The sequence below is a fragment of the Schistocerca cancellata genome, chromosome 9 (assembly GCF_023864275.1).
Source record: "Schistocerca cancellata isolate TAMUIC-IGC-003103 chromosome 9, iqSchCanc2.1, whole genome shotgun sequence".
In the NCBI taxonomy this organism is placed as follows: domain Eukaryota; kingdom Metazoa; phylum Arthropoda; class Insecta; order Orthoptera; family Acrididae; genus Schistocerca; species Schistocerca cancellata.
In genome coordinates, this window is record NC_064634.1 from 12,238,153 (window position 1) to 12,264,849 (window position 26,697).

General features: G+C 38.0%; 1 protein-coding gene across 2 annotated transcripts in view; it reads left to right on the top strand.

Annotated features, from left to right (window-relative positions):
- The window catches only part of LOC126101571 (protein argonaute-2-like), a 317,714-nt gene that overhangs the window by 231,620 nt on the left and 59,397 nt on the right, over window positions 1-26,697 (top strand). For both annotated transcript variants that reach the window (XM_049912221.1, XM_049912220.1), the window contains exon 16: window positions 26,112-26,271. In XM_049912221.1, coding sequence (XP_049768178.1) covers window positions 26,112-26,271 — 160 coding nt within the window. The remainder of the gene's footprint in view (window positions 1-26,111; window positions 26,272-26,697) is intronic.

Genomic DNA, 26,697 nt, shown 5'->3' on the forward strand with positions numbered 1-26,697 from the left:
AAAATTATTTCACTACTCACAACACTCCGTCACAAGGGAGCATTCTTCGCACTGAAACGGGGTGGGGAGTGGTTGTAGTGTCGGATCCGCACCGACAGGTAGATGTGCAGTATAGTTGTCTGCTCGCCACTCTCGCCTCGTGGTAATCCGTCCATTGGTGTGCAGGAAATAGGCTAATGACGCTCTCAGTGTCATCCTAGCAATGCTTATTAAACCTACTCATAGCCTATTACTACTACAGTAGACATTACAATGTTCTGTCTGACATCATAAACACATTGGCTACTCAGTAACTGGTGAATAATACAAAAATAGCAGTACACAATCATTAAGCGGGTGTAATAAGGATTTTTTTTTAAATTAAAAACTTTTTGGATAGCACAACCTATATACACTAGTAATCACCCAAACCTTATCACTGTATGGGAAGGAAGAAACGTAATACATATAGTCTACACTGAACAGATAGTAAGTGAAGAAAAATTATAATATTGCACATGGCAGTAACACATCCTAGTTAAGTCTCACTCAATTAGTGTGTCCTCATAAAAGCTCATAATAATCAGAAATGAATGTTTGTACATAAGGACAACAGCAGCTGACATATATACAGATTCAGTCATGTCACATGCAGTATATTAGTCAGTCGTCAATCTTGCTCAATGTGGTTAGTTTAAAGTTTTCCACATGGTGTTTGCCCTCGAGGCATGATATAGGCTGTTGATTACACCCTTAAATATGTTATATGTTCTTTCCACTTGCTATGTTTCCAGTTTCGCACCTGGTCATCTGGTGCATTGTGCCCTGAGCTCCGATATCCGTAGCCACCACGATGTGCCCACCATGGCCACAGAAACCACCGTAATGTCTCCTGCCATCATTATTATTATTCCTATGTCATCCATTATGTCTACTGTTACGGTTTGAATGGGTATCTGTATTGGATTCACTGTTCCCTGATACTCTTGTATCATCTTCTCCTCCTGTTCCTCATGACTCGTACATCGTGTCTATTGTCCTAAAGCTGACTTTGTTGCCTCTTTGTCGTCTCTAGGGATTGCTGGCAACTTACCCTGAACTCCAGTCGGTAGTTTACTTATGATCGGGGACACTGTTGCTTCTGTTGTCATTGGTTCATCTAAATACAAGTTCCTCTCATAATAATCTTGAAAAAATTTCTTTAAGTTCTGGTCACACCCTCTCTCAAACCTTCTACCTTGGCATAGACTGTTACATACTTCATTATGCTTCCATCGCGTCCAGTATTGTTGCAAAAATTCCCTTTCAAATTCAGCAAAGGTTGTACACTTACGACCTACCCTCATACCCTAGGTAACAGCTTCACCTTCCAATCTTGCTGCAGCAAAGTGTACCTTCCTCTGCTCATCCCATAATTCAGGTAACATGCCCTTAAATTGATCTAGGAAATCTGTGGGATGCCATCTTCCATTCGGTTCAAAGTTCTTAAACTTCCCTATACGAAGAAAAACATCATTTTGTATACCAATTAAACTACCTCCTGCAATGCTTCCATTATGTAATAGTGATTTCACTTGGTTCTCCACCTGCTGACCGACCTGTTCCTTAGTCTTGCCTAGCTCACTGTACACCTCTTCTACTCACCGTGCGTAAGCATCCGGGTTTAGTGCAACAGCTGATATCCTGTGTTTACAGTGTTTCAATTCCTCATCCAGTCGTTTGAAATGCTTGTCTTAAACCTCAACCTTTTTAGTAAGTTCTTCCTTCACTTCTTTGACGTCCGATTCCACCCTTCCCAAATGTTTAGTACTTACTGCAATGTTTTCCTCAAACTGAACGGTAAGTTCAACTATCCTTTGATGACTTGACTCAGCCAGCTTCTTTAGAGACTCATTAGTCTCATCGATCTTCTCACTCAGTCATTCGTTTATCTGCTCTACCGATTGCTTAATATCTTCCTTTAATTGTTTGTTATCTTGCAATAATATTCTCTGGTTGTCTACTGATTGCCTAATATCTTCTTTCTGGCACTTAATACCTTTCTTTAATTGTTTATTATCATGCAATGATATTTTGTTATCATGCAATAATGTTTTTAGCATGTCAACAATGGACAGATCAGACATAAGTTTACACACAACACGTTTGAGCGTCTCCATGATTGGTGACAACACTGCATTCAGACTTCCCATCTCTGTTGATAAGATACTGTCCCCTGTACCAGAATCCTTCGACATTTCACTACTACTTGCTTCTGTTTTCATCTCCACCTGATTACTTTCACCTGAAAGAGTTTGCTTTCAGCTCCCTATCTACTGCAGTTGCACCAACCTCATGGTTTGCCACACCGAGCCACAAATGAGTCACCCAAGCAAGAAATAAACAAATCACAGTAACACTCATAGCACAGAATGGATGGCAATAACCATAGCCAACCTACAACCCGTATGTATTCAATGCTGTAATTTGTACTCAGAAGCACACATAATATACAAGATCACATAACAGAAGAAAATAATGAAATATAAGCTAAGGTAAATACAGTTCTGCAGTTGTATTAACTGTTGTTATAAAATTAGGCTACTAAGTAAGCAGGGTCTGGCAGTGACATTTACTTTACTGTTTGTAATTATGTAAGTATAGAACACAATCTGCACCACCAGTTAATTTACTCCCGTTGCTTCAGTTGCGCGAGGTAACGTTGTGATGCGCAACTTACTTTGCATTGTCTTCTCGCCCTGTAGTCGCGGCTGTTTGTGGCAATTCCACGTACTATAATTATTTTGTTTGTCGATTGGTGCTTGTCCTTGGTGTCGACGTACTGCATTGCTACACTGGCTGAAAAATGGGTTCTGGATTCCAACACACACTACTGTAAATCATGTAGCCAACAGGTGTGTTTCACAGTACTTTAATTTTTACTTTACACAACCTCCAATATTACACAGTTATATGGCCAGTGCATTATTATTTAACCTTCGATAAGCCTAATTAATAGTTATGCGGTGAAACTCCACGTACTGCTACAATAGTTTACTGTTGAACATCTGTTGTTGTTGTTGTTGTTGTTGTTGTGGTCTTCAGTCCTGAGACTGGTTTGATACAGCTCTCCATGCTACCCTATCCTGTGCAAGTTTCTTCATCTCCCAGTACTTATTGCAACCTACATCCTTCTGAATCGTCTTATTGTTTCATCTCTTGGTCTCCCTCTATGATTTTTACCCTCCACGCTGCCCTCCAAGGCTAAATTTGTGATTCCTTGATACCTCAGAACATGTCCTACCAACCGGTCCCTTCTTCTGGTCAAGTTGTGCTACGAATTCCTCTTCTCCCCAATTCTATTCAATACCTCCTCATTAGTTACGTGATCTACCTATCTAATCTTCAGCATTCTTCTGTAACACCACATTTCGAAGCTTCTATTCTCTTCTTGTCTAAACTATTTATTGTCCATATTTCACTTCCATACATGGCTACACTCCATACAAATACTTTCAGAAACGACTTCCTGACACTTAAATCTATACTCGATGTTAACAAATTTCTCTTCTTGAGAAACGCTTTCCTTGCCATTGCCAGTCTACATTTTTTATCCCCTCTACTTCGACCATGATCAGTTATTTTGCTCCCCAAATAGCAAAACTCCTTTACTACTTTAAGTGTCTCATTTCCTAAACTAATTCCCTCAGCATCACCCAACTTAATTCGACTACATTCCATTATCCTCGTTTTGCTTTTGTTGATGTTCATCTTATACCCTCGTTTCAAGACACTGTCCATTCCACTCAACTGCTCTTCCAAGTCCTTTGCTGTCTCTGACAGAATTACAATGTCATCGGCGAACCTCAAAGTTTTTATTTCTTCTCCATGGACTTTAATACCTACTACGAATTTTTCTTTTGTTTCCTTTACTGCTTGCTCAATATACAGATTGAATAACATTGGGGACAGGCTACAACCCTGTCTCACTCCCTTCCCAACCACTGCTTCCCTTTCATGCCCCTTGACTCTTATAACTGCCATCTGGTTTCTGTACAAATTGTAAATGGCCTTTCGTTCCCTGTATTTTACCCCTGCCACCTTTAGAATATGAAAGAGAGTATTCCAGTCAACATTGTCAAAAGCTTTATCTAAGTCAACAAATGCTATAAATGTAGGTTTGCCTTTCCTTAATCTATTTCCTAAGATAAGTTGTAGGGTCAGTATTGCCTCACGTGTTCCAACATTTCTGCGGAATGCAAACTGATCTTCGCCGAGGTCGGCGTCTACCAGTTTTTCCATTCATCTGTAAAGAATTCGCGTTAGTATTTTGCAGTTGTGACTTATTAAACTGATATTTCGGTAATTTTCACATCTTTCAACACCTGCTTTCTTTGGGATTGGAATTCTTATATTCTTCTTGAAGTCTGAGGGTATTTCGCCTGTCTCATACATCTTGCTCGCCAAATGGTAGAGTTTTGTCAGGACTGGCTCTCCCAAGGCTGTCAGTAGTTCTAATGGAATGTTGTCTACTGCCGGGGCCTTGTTTCGACTCAGGTCTTTCAGTGCTCTGTCAAACTGTTCATGCAGTATCATATCTCCTATTTCATCTTCATCTAAATCCTCTTCCATTTCTATAATTTTGTCCTGAAGTACATCGCCCTTGTATAGACCCTCTGTATACTCCTTCCATCTTTCTGCTTTCCCTTCTTTGCTTAGAACTGGGTTTCCATCTGAGCTCTCGATATTCATACATGTGGTTATCTTCTCTCCAAAGGTCTCTTTTATTTTCCTGTAGACTGTATCTATCTTACCCCTAGTGAGATAAGCCTCTATATCCTTACATTTGTCCTCTAGCCATCCCTGCTTAGCCATTTTGCACTTCCTGTCGATCTCATTTTTGAGACATTTGTATTCCCTTTTGCCTGCTTCATTTACTGCATTTTTATATTTTGTCCTTTCATCAATTAAATTCAATATTTCTTCTGTTACCCAAGGATTTCTACTAGCCCTCATCTTTTTACCTCCTTGATCCTCTGCTGCCTTCACTACTTCATCCCTCAGACCTATCCATTCTTCTTCTACTGTACTTCTTTCCCCATTCCTGTCAATTGTTCCCTTATGCTCTCCCTGAAACTCTGTACAACCTTTGGTTTAGTCAGTTTATCCAAGACCCATCTCCTTAAATCCCCATCTTTTTGCAGTTTCTTCAGTTTTAATCTACAGTTCATAACCAATAGATTGTGGTCAGAGTCCACATCTGCCCCTGGAAATGTCTTACACTTTAAAACCTGGTTCCTAAATCTCTGTCTTACCATTATATAATCTGCCTGATACCTTCTAGTATCTTCAGGATTCTTCCATGTGTACAACCTTCTTTCATGATTCTTGAACCAAGTGTTAGCTGTGATTAAGTTATGCTCTGCGCAAAATTCTACCAGGCAGCTTCCTCTTTCATTTCTTAGCCCCAATCCATATTCACCCACTACGTTTCCTTCTCTTCCTTTTCCTACTGTTGAATTCCAGTCACCCATGACTATTAAATTTTCGTCTCCCTTCACTACCTGAATAATTTCTTTTATCTCATCATACATTTCATCAATTTCTTCATCATCTGCAGAGCTAGTTGGCATATAAACTTGTACTGCTGTAGTAGGCATGGGCTTTGTGTCTATCTTGCCCACAATAATGCGTTCACTATGCTGTTTGTAGTAGCTTACCCGCATTCCTATTTTCCTGTTCATTATTAAACCTACTCCTGCATTACCCCTATTTGATTTTGTATTTATAACCCTGTAATCACCTGACCAAAAGTCTTGTTCCTCCTGCCACCGAAATTCACTAATTCCCACTATATCTAACTTTAACCTATCCATTTCCCTTTTTAAAGTTTCTAACCTACCTGCCCGATTAAGGGATCTGACATTCCACGCTCCGATCCGTAGAACACCAGTTTCCTTTCTTCTGATAACGACGTCCTCTTGAGTAGTTCCCGCCCGGAGATCTGAATGGGGGACTATTTTACCTCTGGAATATTTTACCCAAGAGGACGCCATCATCATTTAACCATACAGTAAAGCTGCATGCCCTCGGGAAAAATTACGGCTGTAGCTTCCTCTTGCTCTCAGCCATTTGCAGTACCAGCACAGCAAAGCCATTTTGGTTAGTGTTACAAGGCCAGATCAGTCAATCATCCAGACTGTTGCCCCTGCAACTACTGTAAAAACTGCTGCCCCTCTTCAGGAACCACATGTTCGTCTGGCCTCTCAACAGATACCCGTCCGTTATGGTTGCACCTATGGTACGGCCATCTGTATTGCTGAGGCACGTAAGCCTCCCCACCAATGGCAAGGTCCATGGTTCATGGGCGGGGTTGAACATCTATGAGCCGTAAAACATAACCACATAATTTAAAGTTCGTGAAGAATAAACAGGTGCATATGGAGCAAGACACTGTCACTGTTTTTACACACGGTCTAATTGTTTAACACTTATTCCAAAGTTAATTTGAAGCATTGTTATTGTTCTAACCAGCACAGATTACTCAGCCCATATATATCATCACAGTAATAGGTGCTGAAACTACACATTGTTCGAAGTTCAAATTTCAGAAATTACAATTAAAACTTAACTCACTCAATTAACTGAATACATCGAAAAATTGCGTCTTGTCACAGCAGTTAATTACTTTGGAATTAATGAATGGCTGGTTTTGCTAACATGTTTCCGACTAGAGCCAAATAAATAGTTTAAGAATACTAGCATTTTGTCTTCCAAATGTTTCCAATTATTACTGAATTTATATTTGTTTATACATCAACAGTAGAATTTAAGTTACGAAACAATCACTGATTTTGCCCTATAACAAAAGATACCAACTAGGAACAGTCAAAATAAATTAAAAAATCAATTACATACATAAAACTAAACAAAATTAGATCTGGTGTTATATTCTTTAAAACTGAGGGCCAGTCTTTCCCTTTTATGAAAATACAGATTATATTCACATATGCTAATAGTAAATAGTTAAAAGTAACAAAACAAATGTAAGGAGGCAGATGGCAAAACAAAATGGGAATTAAAATTATCTCAGCTTGCTTCGTCACATCACTCCGTCATTGGATTGACCAGACAGATATTGATAATAGCTAAGTGGGCACTTCAATGACCAGAAGTGACGCCAGAAATTGGGTTTAAAACCTACACACAAAGAAAATATTACATAAGAAAGCTTATCAAAACTGCAGGAAATATGTTTTTCAAATTTATACTTATCTGAACTTGCCATACAAAAATCCCCATACAAAATATTTACATACTGATCACAAAAGTGCAAATAATGCATATAATACCTTTTCTTCTATATTCATGTCACAATTTGAAATGTGTTTCCCTAAGAAGTTAGTAAGGAACTTCAGAAGCAGTAAATAACAAATCGCAGATATCGAAGGTAACATGTACTGTAAAGGAACCTCCGCTCTGCAAAACGGTTCGCCATAATAACAGCGTAGCAGCATTAAATAAACCACCAAGAAGAGTAAGGTTCGCCGACGTAAACAAATATTCGCAGCTCTGCCCGGTAGAAGACAGTGCAAAAACCTGTAGCGTGAACGTAAGTAAGCTTTGTCAACGAAGTAATGAACAAGAAACATTCGCAGCAAAACGGCATAATACCAAAAACAGCAAAAGTAGCCGCAGTGTGAATGTTAGCAAGTTTCATGAACAAAGTAGCGATCAGGAAACATATGCAGTGAAACATAATAGTGCTAATAAATATCAAAAAGAAATTCAAACAGGAGTGAAACAGTGTGATGGTCAAAGTTTAGTACGTAAAACCTGTAAAATTACCTTATTGAGTGATAGCCAAGGTCGTAATGTTTCAAGTTACCTTAATGAAAACTTAAATCTCGAGTGTCTGGGGTATGTGTATCCTTCAGCAGAAGCCAAGGATGTTTTGCAAAACACTAACAAAAAGGCTTCTGAAGCTGATGTCGTTATAATTATGACTGGAACAAATGACATAGCGAAAAACAACAGCGCGAACTTAATAAAAGGTTTAAGAAGCACATTACCAAGTATCACATCAAAAAAAGTGTTTGTTGTCGATGTTCCATTTAGATATGATCTTACAAAACGATCCTGCGTAAATCGCGAGGTATTGGACGTAAACAAACGGCTATATCACCTGTGTTCGAAATTCAAAAATACCACAATCATTAAAGCTAGCGAGTTTGACAGGGAGTGCTATACACGACAAGGATTCCACCTCAACAACCAAGGAAGAAGACTAATCTCGAAACTGATTACCAAAACTGTGAGTAAAGAAATGGCCACCTTAACAGTAATACCGCTGGACCAGGGAAACCTGTAAAACCTGCTGGTCTGTCTGGCAAAATATTAACAGATATGCTCCAGCAGGATCAAAATAACCTTCAAACCATTCACTCTGAGTCCAGGAAACTAGATGCATCCAAACGTTGTCAAAATGGGGCCTGGCTACCAGCAGTAGACTTGCAAACAACTCAAGATATCAGCTGTATAGAAGTGCCCTTAAGAAGACAATCTGAACCCTCATCTTTACTGCCTAGGGTTAGCAAAAATAGTCTTCTGTTCTTACATATTAATATACAGTCTTTAAGAAAGAAGTTGGAAGAATTGCAGTACTGGTTAGAAACTTCCAACTATGGTACACTTAGTGTAAATGAGCACTGGCTATATTCATCAGAAATTGATCTCAATATTCCATTTGGTTACTCCTTAGCTAGTAGTTACTGCAGATCAACAATTGGACATGGGAGTGTTGCAATATATATTAAGAATAGTCTAAATCTACAATACTTTACTATTGATGTCACAGACCTGTGTATAGACACCATCTTTGAGGCTGCAGTTGTACATATACCTAAACATAATATTATTGTTGCATCTGTATATCGCACACCATCTTCTAGTGAATGTGAATTTATGGTAAATTTAAAAAAAACTGTTAGTCTTACTAACTAAGCCTAAATATAAATACCAAAGAATCTTAATTTTTGGTGATATTAATATGGATATCAGGGTACAGAGTCATATCATATTGGAATTCTTGGATAGCCTAAGAGCTTTTGATTGCTATTGTCTAAATGATAAGCCTACAAGATATAATGCATGCTTAGACAACATAATAAGTAATATCCATGAAAATAATGTTGAAATTGGAGTAGTGAAGTTAGGCCTAGCTGACCATGACGGCCTATGGATTACAGTTCCAGTCAGCATTCTAGATGAACAACACAAAACTGTTAGACCTATGAATGAATGCAACATAAGAGAGTTTAGAACCAGATTAAGGTCAGTTAACTGGAATGACATCTTATACAAAGATATGTGTGTGAATAACACAAGCAAATTATTTATAGAGGAAATTGCAAGAATATTTGATGAGTGTTGTCCCAGATTAGTAAAAAGACAGAATAATAACCGAGCTCATAAACCACACAGACTAAATAATTGGTTTACGCCATACCTCAACAGCATCAGGATTATGCTTCTTATGTTTAAGGACAGATCTCATAACAGCAACGAGTACAAAGAGATGTACATTAGAGTAAGAAAAATGTATAGATCTGAAATAAGTTTGGCAAAACGTAGGGCGAATGATAACTATATTCTTAAATCCAGGAACAGCTGTAAAGCTGCCTGGGAAGTAATTAAAAGTGAAATAAATAGACCAACAACTCAACTAGCTATACCCATAGCCCCAGATGTCTTAAACTCACACTTTGTTAACTTCAGTTTACAACAAGATTTGTCTCCCCTCAACGCCATGCTTGATGCTAAAACTCTTTTAGGTTCAAATAAGTATGTAGTCCATAAATTCTGCTGGGCAACAGTAACTGAAAATGATGTTAGCAAAGCAATAGGCAAACTAAGTAGTTCCAGAGCAGAGGACTTCTATGGTCTGTCAAACTTTGTCATAAAGAAGATATCAAGTGATCTTCTGCCCCCTCTAACCACTCTCATTAATCATATATTACAGCAAGGGATTTTCCCCGACTGTTTGAAAATAGCAGTAACTATTCCCGTATTTAAGAAAGGAGATAAATCAAATCCAAGTAACTATCGCCCTATCTCATTAATCCCAATAATATCTAAAATAATCGAAGACTGTGTTCACCAACAAATGAATCACTATTTTGAGAGGAATAATTTGTTAAGTAACTCACACTATGGATTCAGGTCTAAACTATCCACAGTTAAAGCAGTTGAACATATTGTTAGTGATATATATGATGGATTTGAAAATAAATTAATCTCATGTGCTACTCTCCTAGACCTGAGTAAAGCATTTGACACTGTATCTCATAGTACTTTGATCATGAAATTAAGACACTACGGCATGGAAGAAGACACCCTGAAATTATTAGAATCCTACTTAAGCAACAGAGTACAATTTGTTAGTGTAAATGGGCAGCTGTCAAACCCACAAACAATAAAAAGAGGTGTGCCACAGGGCTCCATACTTGGGCCCTTCCTGTTTGTAGTGTATGTTAATGATATGCCACAGTATTTACCCTGTAAAACAGTCCTCTATGCAGACGATACAACTTTTATCAATTCAGGACAGACTCTTGAATCTGTACGAGAAAAAAATAATATAATATTTGAAAAATCAGTTCATTGGTTTAGTGCAAACTCCCTATTCATAAATGAAACAAAAACTGAGGAAATATTCTTTAATTTGAAGGTATCAAACAAAGAAAATAAGTCCGTTAAACTGCTAGGAATGATGATTGACCAGAAACTTAGCTGGGATAAACATATCACATACGTCTGTTCTAAACTTGCACGTGCTATGTTCCTACTTTATAAGCTTAGGAGTAATGTCAGCCAAAACTTACTGCTGCATTCATATTTTGCTTATATCCACCCCCATCTTTCTTATGGTATTCTGCTTTGGGGAAATTCTCCCAGTTCAATATCAATTTTCAGATGGCAAAAAAAAGCTCTTCGATGTGTAGTGGGTTTATCTCCCAGGGATACATGCAGGGAACATTTCAAAAAACTTAACATCATGACAGTTCCTTGTTTGTACATCTATTATTGCTTACTACACGTAAAAGAAAACATAGCTCAATATCCCCTTAGGTCATCTGTCCACACCCACAATACAAGACGAAACCACACAATTGATCTGCCATACTCTAGACTGTCTAAGGTACATAATAGTTATAAATATGTAGGCCTCGAACTGTTTAATATGCTCCCTAAAATTGTACAAACCTGTTTAATATGCTCCCTAAAATTGTACAAACAGTATCTAAAAGTAAATTTAAGACAACATTGGGTCAATGGCTCAAAGGTAAAGCATTTTACTCAGTTGATGAATTTAAAGATTGTAATATGGAAGATTTGCTGTTTTAACATAGAGAAAGGTACCTCTGCCTGTAGTAGGACCTAAATTTGTATCAATAGCTTAGGATAATGACATAGTGTTATCAACATGTATATGATAATGACATAGTGTCATCAACATGAATACTCCCTGCTTAATATAAATCTGTCTAATGCTTTCCTTTTCATTGTAAAATTAACAATATATAAAATTCCAAATGTGTGCTATTGTACTACACTAAATTTCACATGATTTATATATACATTGTTATGAGAATATAACCATCTCTATACTGTAATTGAACTTATTGACGAAGCCCATTGTATAAGAAAATACTGAACGGCTAATAAAGATTCTTATTCTTATTCTTATTCTTAAGTCTTCAGAACAAAAGGCACACAAACCTTGGATAACTACAGGCATTAGGATTTCCAGTGTAACCATGAAAAGACTGAACCAAGAAATTAAAACGTGCTCTGATCCACAGTTTGTAGAATATGTAAAAACACACAGAAAAATATACCGAAAGGCAATAGCAAAGGCAAAGTTCCTATATAATGACAACTTAATCAGTAACTCAGACAACAAACCACCAACTATATGGGGACATTGTGAGGAATGAAACAACTACCTTGGGAGAAGAGGAAGAAATAATACTCAAAAGCAGTGAAAATTGCAATATAGAAAAGAAGGAAATGGCAGACTATATTAATAACTGTTTTTTAAATGTACCACATTCACTAAACTTAAACTTCACAAAACAAAAAGTAATACATGCTCCAGGGGTTGCCTGCAGCATGAATATTCCTTCAACAAATGAACAGGAAGTAATTAGAGTGATTAGAAGCTTAAAACCAAAAATGGCAGCAGGTGTTGATGAAGTACCAGTTTAAAACATAATAAGGACTGCAGTGCAGATTGCAAAACCTTTAGCACATGTTGCAAATTTATCCTTTAGTGAAGGTGTATTTCCTCACCGACTGAAGATCTCAAAAGTGAGGCCACTATTTAAAAATGGAGACAGACATAAAATAGAAAAGTACCGTACCATATCACTTCTTCCTGCTTCCTCCAAAATATTAGAGAAACTGATGAAATTGAGAGTCACTAGTTACCTAGCCAGTAATAAACTTTGGAATAGTAATCAACATGGTTTTCATACAAAACGAAGCACAGAAACTGCAGTCATAGACTACACCCAAGAAATAATTAAAAATTTGGAGGAAAACAAAAGTGTAGTAGGAATCAATTTAGATTTATCTAAAGCCTTCGGTATGGTCTGCCATGAAATCCTCCTTGATAAGCTGGAAGCAGTAGGTATTAGAGGAAGAGTTAAAATGTGGTTTGAGTCATATCTCAAAAACAGATCTCAGATTGTAGAGCTCACCACTGTAAATTCAAATCAAAAAATAAGGTTAGTTTCAGAAGCAAAAGAAGTTCCTATAGGAGTACCCCAGGGCAGCATCTTAGGGCCACTACTCTTTCTCATATATGTTAATGATATACGGTTACAATGTGATACAGCCAAAATTGTACTATATGCAGATGACACAAGTCTGATAGTGAGCAACTTTAAAAACTCGTTACAGTCAACTACTGACAAAATCCTAAAAAGTATTGAGACTTGGTTCAGTACAAATAAACTTACAGTCAATGCAAAGAAAACAAATTACATACAGTTTGGTAAAATGATCCAGGATGAAGACATTAGTCTAGAACTGGATGACAGTCTAATAGAGAGAGTGCATTTTGCAAAAGTGCTAGGAATGCATATAGGTGAAGCTATGAATTGGAAACACCATGTAAAATTTCTTACACAAAGACTTCACTCAGCCTGCTTTGCACTGAGAGTTATTGCAAATGTTTACACTCTAGAAGGCATCAGAATGGCATACTTCGGATACTTTCCTTGTGTTGCCTCACTTGGTATAGTGTTCTGGGCCAGCTCAAAATGTAATTTGAAAGACATTTTTATTTTACAAAAACAGGTTGTTTGAATAATTACCCACAGTCCAACACAAGCTCACTGCAGACCTCTTTTCAAAAAGTTAGGAATACTTACTCTGCCATCAGTCCATATACTTACATGTGTACACTTAACCAAAATTATTCTAAGCAGTCTCCACACAAATGCAGACTGTCAAAACTATAACACAAGGAACAAGAATGATCTCCACATAGAACAAGTAAGAAGAACACGAACTCAGAAGCATGTAAGCCACATGGGCATTAAGCTGTTTAATCCACTGCCTCAGTACATTAAAGATTTAAAGGACAATACAAATTTTAAATTGGAACTTAAAAATTTTTTAATTGATAAATGTTGCTACTCAGTAAATGAATATCTCGAAGACCAAGAAAATGACTTTACAAACTAACCTCCAAAATTTTCTATCTTCGTTTGTTTCAGCTTTTATTATACTTTACCATCTATAGTACTAGTTATATATTGTTACTGAGAAACAAATTACTATAAACAATTTATGTGGAAAGAAACTGTAAGTTTGCTGTCATTTATTATAGACAATTTCATTTTGTACAGTCTATATTTTAATTTCTGTGTATGACAAATACAATTGTAGACAATTTCATTTTGTATATTCTGTATTGTTAATTTCTATGTATGACAAGTCCAATATCATTTGTACAATGACACTGATGCTAAATAAATAAATAAATAACACTGATGCTAAATAAATAAATAAATAAAATAAATAAAATATCTACAAGTTATACTTTTAAGAAAATTTATGCATCTTCATCATAAAAGATATCCTTTTTGTGTTAAACAAGCATTACATTTTAAAACAAAAACCACTTTGTAGAAGTCCTGTCTTGCTAAACAAAATAAATCCTCATGGGTGGCAAACAAAGTTACATTACACTGCGCATTGCAGTTCACTTGCTCAATGTTCAGTATTTTTCACATGCACTTTCACTTTTTCAATGAGCTTTAACACACTTTCTCACCCAGCTGTCCACACCTTCAACAGGTCCAAGTGGCAGTTAGGAAAGGCAATGCGATCAGTACCCTTGGAGGCAGTTCTCCTCTGCCACAGTACATGCAAAAATAAAACAAAATATCCTACTTTAGTACACTTATACTTCTAACTTAAAGTCCAAGAAAATGTTTCAAACTAACATTGATAGCCATTACATCATAAATAAGTGCTTGTGTCTGTGTATGTGCGGATGGATATGTGTGTGTGTGCGAGTGTATACCTGTCCTTTTTTTCCCCCAAGGTAAGTCTTTCCGCTCCCGGGATTGGAATGACTCCTTACCCTCTCCCTTAAAACCCACATCCTTTCATCTTTCCCTCTCCTTTCCTCTTTCCCGATGAAGCAACAGTTTGTTGCGAAAGCTTGAATTTCGTTTGTATGTTTGTGTGTCTGTCGACCTGCCAGCACTTTCGTTCGGTAAGTCACATCATATTTGTTTTTAGATATATTTTTCCCACGTGGAATGTTTCCCTCTAAAAAAAAAAAAAAAAAAAAAAAATATATATATATATATATATATATATATATATATATATATATATATATATATATATATATATATATATATATATATATATAAATTGAATATGAAATTTTGTGTGTATGTTTGTGTTTGTGTGTGTGTCTATCGACCTGCCAGCGCTTTTGTTTGGTAAGTCTCATCATCTTTCTTTTTAAATATATATATATATATAAGATGATGTGACTTACCAAATGAAAGTGCTGGCAGGTCGACAGACACACAAACGAACACAAACATACACACAAAATTCAAGCTTTCGCAACAAACTGTTGCCTCATCAGGAAAGAGGGAAGGAGAGGGAAAGACGAAAGGATGTGGGTTTTAAGGGAGAGGGTAAGGAGTCATTCCAGTCCCGGGAGCGGAAAGACTTACCTTAGGGGGAAAAAAGGACGGGTATACACTCGCACACACACACATATACATCCGCACATACAGAGACACAAGCAGACATTTGACAATGTTGACTGGAATACTCTCTTTCAAATTCTAAAGGTGGCAGGGGTAAAATACAGGAAGCGAAAGGCTATTTACAATTTGTACAGAAACCAGATGGCAGTTATAAGAGTCAAGGGGCATGAAAGGGAAGCAGTGGTTGGGAAGGGAGTGAGACAGGGTTGTAGCCTGTCCCCAATGTTATTCAATCTGTATATTGAGCAAGCAGTAAAGGAAACCAAAGAAAAATTCGGAGTTGGTATTAAAGTCCATGGAGAAGAAATAAAAACTTTGAGGTTCGCCGATGACATTGTAATTATGTCAGAGACAGCAAAGGACTTGGAAGAGCAGTTGAACGGAATGGACAGTGTCTTGAAAGGAGGGTATAAGATGAACATCAACAAAAGCAAAACGAGGATAATGGAATGTAGTCGAATTAAGTCGGGTGATGCTGAGGGAATTAGTTTAGGAAATGAGACACTTAAAGTAGTAAAGGAGTTTTGCTATTTGGGGAGCAAAATAACTGATGATGGTCAAAGTAGAGAGGATATAAAATGTAGACTGGCAATGGCAAGGAAAGCGTTTCTCAAGAAGAGAAATTTGTTAACATCGAGTATAGATTTAAGTGTCAGGAAGTCGTTTCTGAAAGTATTTGTATGGAGTGTAGCCATGTATGGAAGTGAAACATGGACGATAAATAGTTTGTACAAGAAGAGAACAGAAGCTTCGAAATGTGGTGCTACAGAAGAATGCTGAAGATTAGATGGGTAGATCACATAACTATTGAGGAGGTATTGAATAGAATTGGGGAGGAGTTTGTGGCACAACTTGACAAGAAGAAGGGACCAGTTGGTAGGACATGTTCTGAGGCATCAACGGATCACAAATTTAGCATTGGAGGGCAGCATGGAGGGTAAAAATCATAGAGGGGGACAAAGAGATGAATACAATAAGCAGATTCAGAAAGATTTAGGTTGCAGTAAGTACTGGGAGATGAAGAAGCTTGCACAGGATAGAGTAGCATGGAGAGCTGCATCAAACCAGTCTCAGGACTGAAGACCACAACAAAAACAACAACAACAACAGTGTACAGGCAGCTTCTCAACCATCTGACCACAAATAACATATTATGAAGTACATAGTTTGGATTTCTGAAGGGTTCTGATATCGAGAAGGCTATTTACATGTACATTGAAAATGTACTTAATTCATTAAATAACAAATTACTAGTAGCAGGTATTTTCTGTGATTTGTCAAAGGCATTTGATTGTGTGAACCACAACATCCTTTTAAATAAATTAGAATTCTATGGTGTCACGGGCAGTGCTGCAAAATGGTTCAAGTCATACCTCGCTAACAGGAAACAAAGGGTGTCAGTGTAAGGGACTAGTGAATTAAGTCATCAGTCATCATCAGAATGGGAAGAAATTACACGTGTCCCACAAGGATCCATCTTAGGGCCATTGCTTTTTCTTGTGTACATTAATGATCTCTCATCAGTTACACTGCCAGAAGCAGAGTTCGTTTTGTTTGCAGATGACACAAGTATTGCAATAAGTAGTATGTCGAGTGTAGTTCTTGAAAGATCTGCTAATGATATTTTCATGGATATTAATAAATGGTTTAAAGCCAACTCACTGACATTATACTTTGAAAAGACTCACTATATGCAATTTAGAAACTGTAAGAGGTTTCCATCCAGCATATGCATAAAGTATGAAGAAGAGCAGATAGAAGAGGTTGACAGTCTTAAATTCCTGGGACTACAACTTGATAATAAATTCAGTTGGGAGGAGCACCAGCAGTATTCCAAAAGAGGACCGACAAGCGTAGTGTAGGCAGTCTCATTAGTGATCTGTTGTATTTTCTAAGTGTCCTGCCAATAAAACGTAGTCTTGGTTAGCCTTCCTCATGACATTTTCCATGTTTTCTTTCCAATTTAAGTCGTTCGTAATTGTAATTCCTAGGTATTTAGTTGAATTTACGGCCTTTAGATTTGACTGATTTATCGTGTAACCGAAGTTTAACGAATTCCTTGTAGCTCTCATGTGGATGACCTCACACTTTTCGTTATTTACTCCTTAATGAAATTTGTCCTAAATAATATATCTCTTTTTCCAACAGTCCGCAGCTCGTGGTCGTGCGGTAGCATTCTCGCTTCCCACGCCCGGGTTCGATTCCCGGCGGGGTCAGGGATTTTCTCTGCCTCGTGATGACTGGGTGTTGTGTGATGTCCTTAGGTTAGTTAGGTTTAAGTAGTTCTAAATTCTAGGGGCTGATGACCATAGATGTTAAGTCCCATAGTGCTCAGAGCCATTTGAACCATTTTTGCAACAAACAGCTCAGTTCATACATACAATACCAGGAACAAAAATGATCTGCACAAGGACTTAAAAGCACTTACTTTCATTCAAAAAGGGGTCCACTACTCAGGAACACTCATCTTCAATAAATTGCCAGCAAACATAAAAAATTTAGTTACAAATAAATATCAGTTTAAAAGGAGCCTGAAAGACTTACTAGTGGCCAACTCCTTCTACTCCATTGACGAATTTTTTAATAGAAACAAATGATGTATTGTATATAATCATACTATTAGTATTGTTATTTCAGCTTTTTTTTTTTTTAAATTGACATGTTCCACATCCACGAGGATCTCCTCAGCACGGATCTATGGAACGTAAAACTAATCTAATCTAATCTAATGAAAGAAGAATGAAGCCACCATCACATAACTTAATTACTGTTCAAATCAAAATTAAGTGGATGGAATTTGTACCAAACCATCACCATATTTCTCCACTCTGAGTACTAATCTCATTCAGACAGAAAATTAAACCCTCACAAAATGTTACCAAATAGTTGACGTGTCAGAATATTCACATCAGTTTAGCACCACAGTTATCTGTTAATCAGCAAAATTATTGTTCTTCGTCCCAGTGTTACCACCTCAAGTTCCACAGAACACAAATAGAAGTTTTCAGATAACATATATATATATATCTGATTATGCAATATTATATTTCTTGTACCTCACTAAAATATTCCTCTTTTTGTTAAACTATTATTCCTCGATGTAATGTCATAAATTGCACAATAAAAACAGTACCTAATGTTGCGTAGTTTGCAGTAACATCATCAATACTGTTAAACACCAATTGTTTGTATACAGTTATCTTTTTCATTAATCATGTCTGACAGCACCATTATTTTACTTACATTTCTTACCTTATTAACTAGTAGAGCGCGTTCTCAAAAATTACGCCTACCGCAGAGACAGGCTCCCTAACCAGAAAGACCCTAACATTGTTCATTATTTTATTATTTCCTTAATGCTTCATTATTTAATAAATAAACACCTGCTCTGCTAATCTAATGCAAAATTGACTCTATTGAAAAACACTCCACAGTAACAGATCCTTATGCTAAGGCAAACTTAACTCACGTTACTGATTAGACAAATCATCACTTAGACAAACTATTATTTCACTGTTTTCTAGCCTGAAGGGTGATATCCATACAGGTCTTACTAATACATTCCACTCACATTGCTCCAGACAACTATGTTTATACGTTCGAATTCCTTAATGTTAAGAAAGGCTGTATCATGACACAGATAGATAGTTATCTTCATACACTGATTGCACTGAACATAAAAACTTCTATTATACCACAATTAATATTAAGAACTTAGTATTCAAGATGATTTATACCACATATTGCCTCTGCTGCTGCACTAAATTATACTAACTTCACACATGAGCTGATAACTTCAGATGTTAATTATTCTCCACATATGCTGACACCTTTCATTTTCAGTTTACCTCACCTTTTTGTTTGACAGAAATTCTTTAATCATGGTACCAATTTATTTTCTTCCATTCCCTTATAACTCCATTACAACTAAAAACAAGGATGCTGTAACTTACCAAACGAGAAAGCGATGGTATGTTGATAGAGACAATAAAAACACACACAAACACACACACAAATTTCAAGCTTTCGCAACCCAAGGTTGCTTCATCAGGAAAGAGGGAAGGAGAGGGAAAGACAAAAGGATGTGGGTTTTAAGGGAGAGGGTAAGGAGTCATTCCATTCCCAGGAGCAGAAACCTACTTTAGGGGGAAAAAAGGACAGGTATACACTCGTGGCGTGCGCGCGCGCGCGCGCGCACACACACACACACACACACACACACACACACACACACACACACACACATATATATATATATATATATATATATATATATCTAAAAACAAAGATGATGTGACTTACCAAATGAAAGTGCTGGCAGGTCGACAGACACACAAACGAACACAAACATACACACAAAATTCTAGCTTTCGCAACCAACGGTTGCCTCGTCAGGAAAGAGGGAAGGAGAAGGAAAGACAAAAGGATATGGGTTTTAAGGGAGAGGGTAAGGAGTCATTCCAATCCCGGGAGCGGAAAGACTTACCCTAGGGGGAAAAAAGGACAGGTACACACTCGCACACACACACACATCCATCCATACATACAAGACACAAGCAGACACTTGTAAAGGCAAAGAGTTTGAGCAGAGATGCTCAAACTCTTTGCCCTTACAAACGTCCGCCCGTGTCCCGCATGTATGGATGGATATGTGTGTGTGTGCGAGTGCACACCCGTCCCCTTCTCCCCCCAGGGCAAGTCCTTCCGCTCCCGGGACTGGAACGACTCCCCACCCTCTCCCCCAAAACCCACATCCCCCCGTCCCCCCCTCCCCCTCCCTCCCTCCCGACGAGGCAACCGTTGGTCGCGAAAGCTAGAGTTTTGCGTGCATGCCCGTGCCTATCCGTGTGTCTATCGACCCGCCAGCGCTTCTGTTGGGTAAGTCTCATCATCTTTCCTTTCAAATGCGAAAGCTTGAATTTTGTGTGTATGTTTGTGTTCGTTTGTGTGTCTGTCGACCTGCCAGCACTTTCATTTGGTAAGTCACATCATCTTTGTTTTTAGGTATATATATATATATATATATATATATATATATATATATATATATATATATATATACACACATATATAGAAAAACAAAGATGATGTGACTTACCAAATGAAAGCGCTGGCAGGTCGACAGACACACAAACGAACACAAACACACACACAAAACTCAAGCTTTCGCAACAGACTGCCGCCCCATCAGGAAAGAGGGAAGGACTTGCCCTGGGGGGAGAAGGGGACGGGTGTGCACTCGCACACACACACATATCCATCCATACATGCGGGACACGGGCGGACGTTTGTAAGGGCAAAGAGTTTGAGCATCTCTGCTCAAACTCTTTGCCTTTACAAGTGTCTGCTTGTGTCTTGTATGTATGGATGGATGTGTGTGTGTGTGCGAGTGTGTACCTGTCCTTTTTTCCCCCTAGGGTAAGTCTTTCCGCTCCCGGGATTGGAATGACTCCTTACCCTCTCCCTTAAAACCCATATCCTTTTGTCTTTCCTTCTCCTTCCCTCTTTCCTGACGAGGCAACCGTTGGTTGCGAAAGCTAGAATTTTGTGTGTATGTTTGTGTTCGTTTGTGTGTCTGTCGACCTGCCAGCACTTTCATTTGGTAAGTCACATCATCTTTGTTTTTAGATATATTTTTCCTTCGTGGAATGTTTCCTTCTATTATAACTATATATATATATATATATATATATATATATATATCCATCCTCACATATACAGACACACACAGACATATGTAAATGCAAAGAGGTTGGGCAGAGATGTCAGTCGAGGTGGAAGTACAGAGGCAAAGATTTTGTTGAATGACAGGTGTGATTCAAAGATGTTGTTGAATGACAGTTGTCATTCAACAACATCTTTGCCTCTGTACTTCTGCCTCGACTGACATCTCTGCCCAACCTCTTTGCATTTACATATGTCTGCCTGTGTCTGTATATGTGCGGATGGATGTGTGTGTGTGTGTGTGTGTGTGTGTGTGTGTGTGTGTGTGTGTGTATATATATATACCTGTCCTTTTTTCCCCCTAAGGTAAGTCTTTCCGCTCCCAGGAATGGAATGACTCCTTACCCTCTCCCTTAAAACCCACATCCTTTTGTCTTTCCCTCTCCTTTCCTCTTTCCTGATGAAGCAACCTTGGGTTGCAAAAGAGAGAAGTCTATATCTCCTGTCAGATATGGCTTAGTGTGAGAGATAAAAGAAGAAAACTATACTGGTGCCCAAAATTAAAACAACAAACCACTATTTCCCTGTTCTGTGTCTAATTCTTGATATAATCATACAAAGCATCAACCAGATGTCCATACGGTTGTGTTCTGCTCAGAAGATGGCATTCCAGTCAACGGACAACTATGCCAGTGATAATGCCAGGACACCTATGAAACAAGCTGTGTTTCCCAGGTAGCCCCACATCCACAATTGCTGTGTACACAGTCACAGACAGCGCAGTATGGCACAGAGAAGATGCCTAGCAGACTCTGAGCGGCAGAGGACCAGAGGAAAAAAGGAAGCAGGACAGTTGCAAACTGATGTGGCCTGATGGCTTAGCCTGACTCAGTCTGTTGTTTCTCAGATGTGGCAGCAGTGTATAGAGACCGAAACTGTATCCCAAAGACCAGGGAAGGGCCGACCAAGTGTGACTTCAGAAGAGAGGACTGTTATTTGGCTGTAAGGGCATGATAGTATCACTCGAGTACCGCATAGCAATGCGCATGAGAGCTTGCAGCAACTGCTGGACTTGTATTGAGGCAAATGGTGTGCAGAAGGCTTCGGCCGAGTGGCCTTTATGTTAGAAACAGGCTGTATGTCTACTTCTGATGCACCTTCGAGAAGGGAAGGTGTAGAGTAGCGTCATTAACGTGCCACGTGGGCAGCCGAACAGTGAGCCAATGTTGTTTTCACTGATTAGTCCTGATTTAGTATGGAGAGTGATTATTGATGGATTTGCACCTGGAGGGAATGTGGAATATGGTTTTGGGACCCAAATATTGTGGAAAGAGACCAATATCGAGGAGCATCCCTAATGGTGTGGGCTGATATTATGTTTACCACTCAAACTCTGCTTCATGAAATTTTACAGGTGAATCTGAAAGGTTTAACTGCTGTCAGGAATCATGACAAAATCTTGGAACCTCATTTGCAGCTGCAGTTGCAGTTGGCAGGACACTTAGAAGATGCAACAAGTCCACTAAAGAGACAGCTTACACTACACTCGTTCGTCCTCTGTTAGAATATTGCTGCACGGTGTGGGATCCTTACCAGGTGGGATTGACGGAGGACATTGAAAGGGTGCAAAAAAGGGCAGCTCGTTTTGTATTATCGTGTAATAGGGGAGAGAGTGTGGAAAATATGATACGCGAGTCGGAATGGAAGTCATTAAAGCAATGACGTTTTTCGTCGCAGCGGGATCTATTTACGAAATTTCAGTCACCAACTTTCTCTTCCCAATGCGAAAATATTTTGTTGAGCCCAACCTACATAGGTAGGAATAATGATCAAAATAAAATAAGAGAAATTAGAGCTCGAACAGAAAGGTTTAGGTGTTCGATTTTCCCGCGCACTGTTCGGGAGTGGAATGGTAGAGAGATAGTATGATTGTGGTTCGATGAACCCTCTGCCAAGCACTTAAATGTGAACTGCAGAGTAATCGTGTAGATGTCATGAGGTGCTGTGGCCCCAGACTTTGTGTTGATGGACGATAAACCTTGATCTCATAGAGCACGGGTGGTTGATGTTTTCTTGTAAGCAGAAGATATTGCATACATGACGTGCCTGTTTCTCTCCTGATTTGAATACCGTAGAGCATGTCAGGGATGCACTAGGGAGATGACTTGCATCATGTCAGCATCCACCAACCACTCTCCAAGACTGCATGCAGCTCTGCAGTAAGAATGGGTGCTATGGCCTTGGTGCGTTTCTGTTTCTGATATACGTAAATGACCTACCTTTTTCATGCAATACATGCAAGTTCACCATGTTTGCTGACGACACCAGCATTTTGATTAGTAACAAACAGCTCACTGATATAGAGGTTGATTCCAACAAATTACTTACAGTACTATTAACCTGGTTCCAAGTGAACTCGCTCACAGTAAACCTGAGCAAAACTAATTATATCCATTTCAGCCTTGACCACAAACTCCCCCAGGAGATTACTGTTTTAAATAACAATAATCAGATAGAAAGGGTACACTGCACCAAATTCTTTGGCCTCCACATAGACAGTAGGCTCAACTGGGACCACCATGTCCTTGAGACTGTAAAAAGACTGTCCTCAGCAATTTTTGCCATTAGGACAATCTCACAATTTGGAGACATAAATGTCACGAAGTCCACATACTTTGCATACTTCCACTCCATTATGTGTTATCGCATCATCTTCTGGGGCAATTCACCCTCATCTAAAAAAATCTTCCTCATGCAGAAAAAAGTAGTCTGTATGATGTGCAGAGTACCCCCGAGAACCTTCTGCCTTATGCTCTTTAAAAAACTTTGAATGCTTTCCACAGCCTGCCAGTACATTTTTTCCCTAATGAGTTTCTTGGTTGACAATCCTGCCCACTATCAAACCAATGAAAGCTTCCATTATCACAATACAAGAAAGAAGGCTGACCTCCACTTTGAACTAAAAAGTTTAACACGCATACAGAAAGGAGTACATTACTCCAGTGTCAAAATATTTAACTTATTACTGAGCTATATAAAAAGTCTACGTAGTAACATTGCATCATTCAAAAACAATCTAAAGACATATTTAATCGAGGAAACATTTTACGCACTTGATGAATACTTCAACAGAGAAAAGTAGTCTTTGTATGTATTTACATTTACTGTTGTTTGTTTATGTTCCTTTTGTTCCTATTTGTAACCATATACTTACTGTGACAAATAGGCTTTTGTAATGTGATAAACTTTGCATAATGTATTATTCCTACGACTTTATTTTAGTTCATTATTATTTTTGCAAGTCTTATGTAATTTATGTCTAGTTTTCCTCTTGTAAACTAATTGATACCATGGTCTGTGAACATACATTACTCAAGTCATTCTACATCCTAGCGTGACACGCATAACAGGATCTATGGAATTTGTAGATAAATAAATAAAATAAATAGATAAATGAGACTTATGACATCATTCACACCATGCCCTGTCATTGTCAGGGCTGTATTGCTGCCAAAGGTTGTCACACCCCATACTGAGCACATTAACCAGTCGTCAGAATGCGTATGCAAATCTGTTAAGTTGGTAAAAATGAAGAACATTTTTGTCTACCATTATGCATGTTGCAGATGTTTACACTATGTATTCTTCGCATTGTTTCTACTTAATACCACCTATTTATACTGTTTTGTGGCAAAATAATTGCAGCCTTGCAAAATTTCTGTTTGTTGCTTTAATCTTGCACACCAGTATACATTTACTCTTTGGGTGTCTTGTTGGGAAGGTATTTGGAGTGACAGACCATATTATTATCTTAGGACCTCAGAAATGGGAGACCTTGTCCACATTCATCTCCCCAATGAGGATTAACTGGGCTGTGGAAACTAACTGACTTAAACGCATGTTCATGCAACTAAAGTGAGTCGATTGCCCCATTAACGTAACGTTAAAAACCAAATTTCCCATTGGTGGTGTTTGACCAACCAAGCATGTAAATGCATTCACAGAACTGAGCATGAATAGGTCACCCCCTCAATCTGGCCTAAACATTCAAAAAATTCCTGTAGCAGGGTTTAACCAGAAAGATGCATACATGCGTCCATGTCACCCAGTGTGAATTGGTCACTCTCTCCCTTCAAGATGGCCTAAAAATACTGATGATTTGATTCAGATACTGAAATACATTGGCACTCAAGTGGTGATAGTGGGGAGCAACCAACAGGATGCATACACACATGCCTGTGCAACTCTGTGTGGAGCAGTTCTCATCTGTTCACTTCTAAAGTTACTCTTAATTTCTTCATATTTAGTCAACGTACAATGACTACAAACTACTTTTAGTTCAGCAGTAACTTGTTTTATGCCTGTTTCTACTGAGTCAATATGTCACAAAATAGTTTGTAAATTCAGTGTAATGCTCCTTTTTGGAGACAAATTGTAGTTTTGCTGGAGAAGCAGTTGTAATGTCCATGATTGCTGATTTAATTTTCTACTGTTATTTTTTGTAATGAAACATCCTGTCAAATTATCTTGAGAAATTAGCCTTCTCTTTGCATTTGATATTGTAAAAAATCTTGAATGCTTGGGACTCTGAAACTTTCAGATAATTATTAAGGGACACCTTGTATACACTGTGAGCTGCACTATAGGTTTTTGGGTTTATAAGCAGTCATCAGTTGCATACTACACACCTCTGCAGCAGTGTCATGAGTGTCAGTTGATGCAATAGGACCTGAAATCTGTCATATATAACATAATATAATGGTCATGTATGTTACTGCTGTCAAATCTAAGGCAGTTTACACTATATGACAGTTACGTCAAACGTCATCAAGAATAGTCCCTGCCTAAGATTTGGTAGCAGTAACACACATGACAATCTGTATACTGTGTTATAGGACAGAGCTGAGAACCTATCATATTAACTGACATGCATGTATTTGTTATGGAGGTACATAGTATGCCACAGATGATGGGTTACAAACCTGAAAACTGGTTTTGGCAAATAAATATTTCTAGTGCAGCCTGTGGTGTATAGTATATTTTCTCTAATAAATCTGATATTGTCTTTGTCAGCTGGGTTTGTGTGACAAAGGGAATGCATCATTATTTTTATGTAGTGTTTCAGTTATTGTTGCATTTTAGTGTGTAACTGAAACTATATAATTTATAATTTTTTTTCAGCCCAAGTGAAACAGTATGCAGAGTTGGAAGTTGGTCTTCTCACACAGTGCCTTAAGTGGAAGACTGTTTCACGATCCAATTACAGCACTGTACAAAACATTTTACTGAAGGTGAATTCAAAACTAAATGGAGTGAATCACAAACTGGCACCGCTTACCAGGTTGGTAGTTTCAAATAAATTTGTGTATAGTATGTAATTGTATTGAAATTACAGAGCACTTATTTTTATTGTCTGTAATGAAACTAAATGCTTTCGCTGAAAAACAGCGTATAACAGATAGGTCAGACTCCAGTCGTGATGGATATCTATTAGATCTAATGGCAAAAATAGACCTGACCTATTTGAGGACATTTTTACCTCTCTCTTATCTAACCATTGCGAAAATTTTGACATAGTCAAGTTGTTTTTTGGTAGCAAACTCCATAAGTACAAGGCATGTCCATAAATAAAGAGTACTGCTTGTTTGAAAATGGAAAAAGAAATACATTTATTAAAAATTTACAATCACGTTAACTGATCCTTCTATTCCTTTGTGGTAGAACAACACAATTATAAATGAAAATCACAATATTGCATATGTTCTAC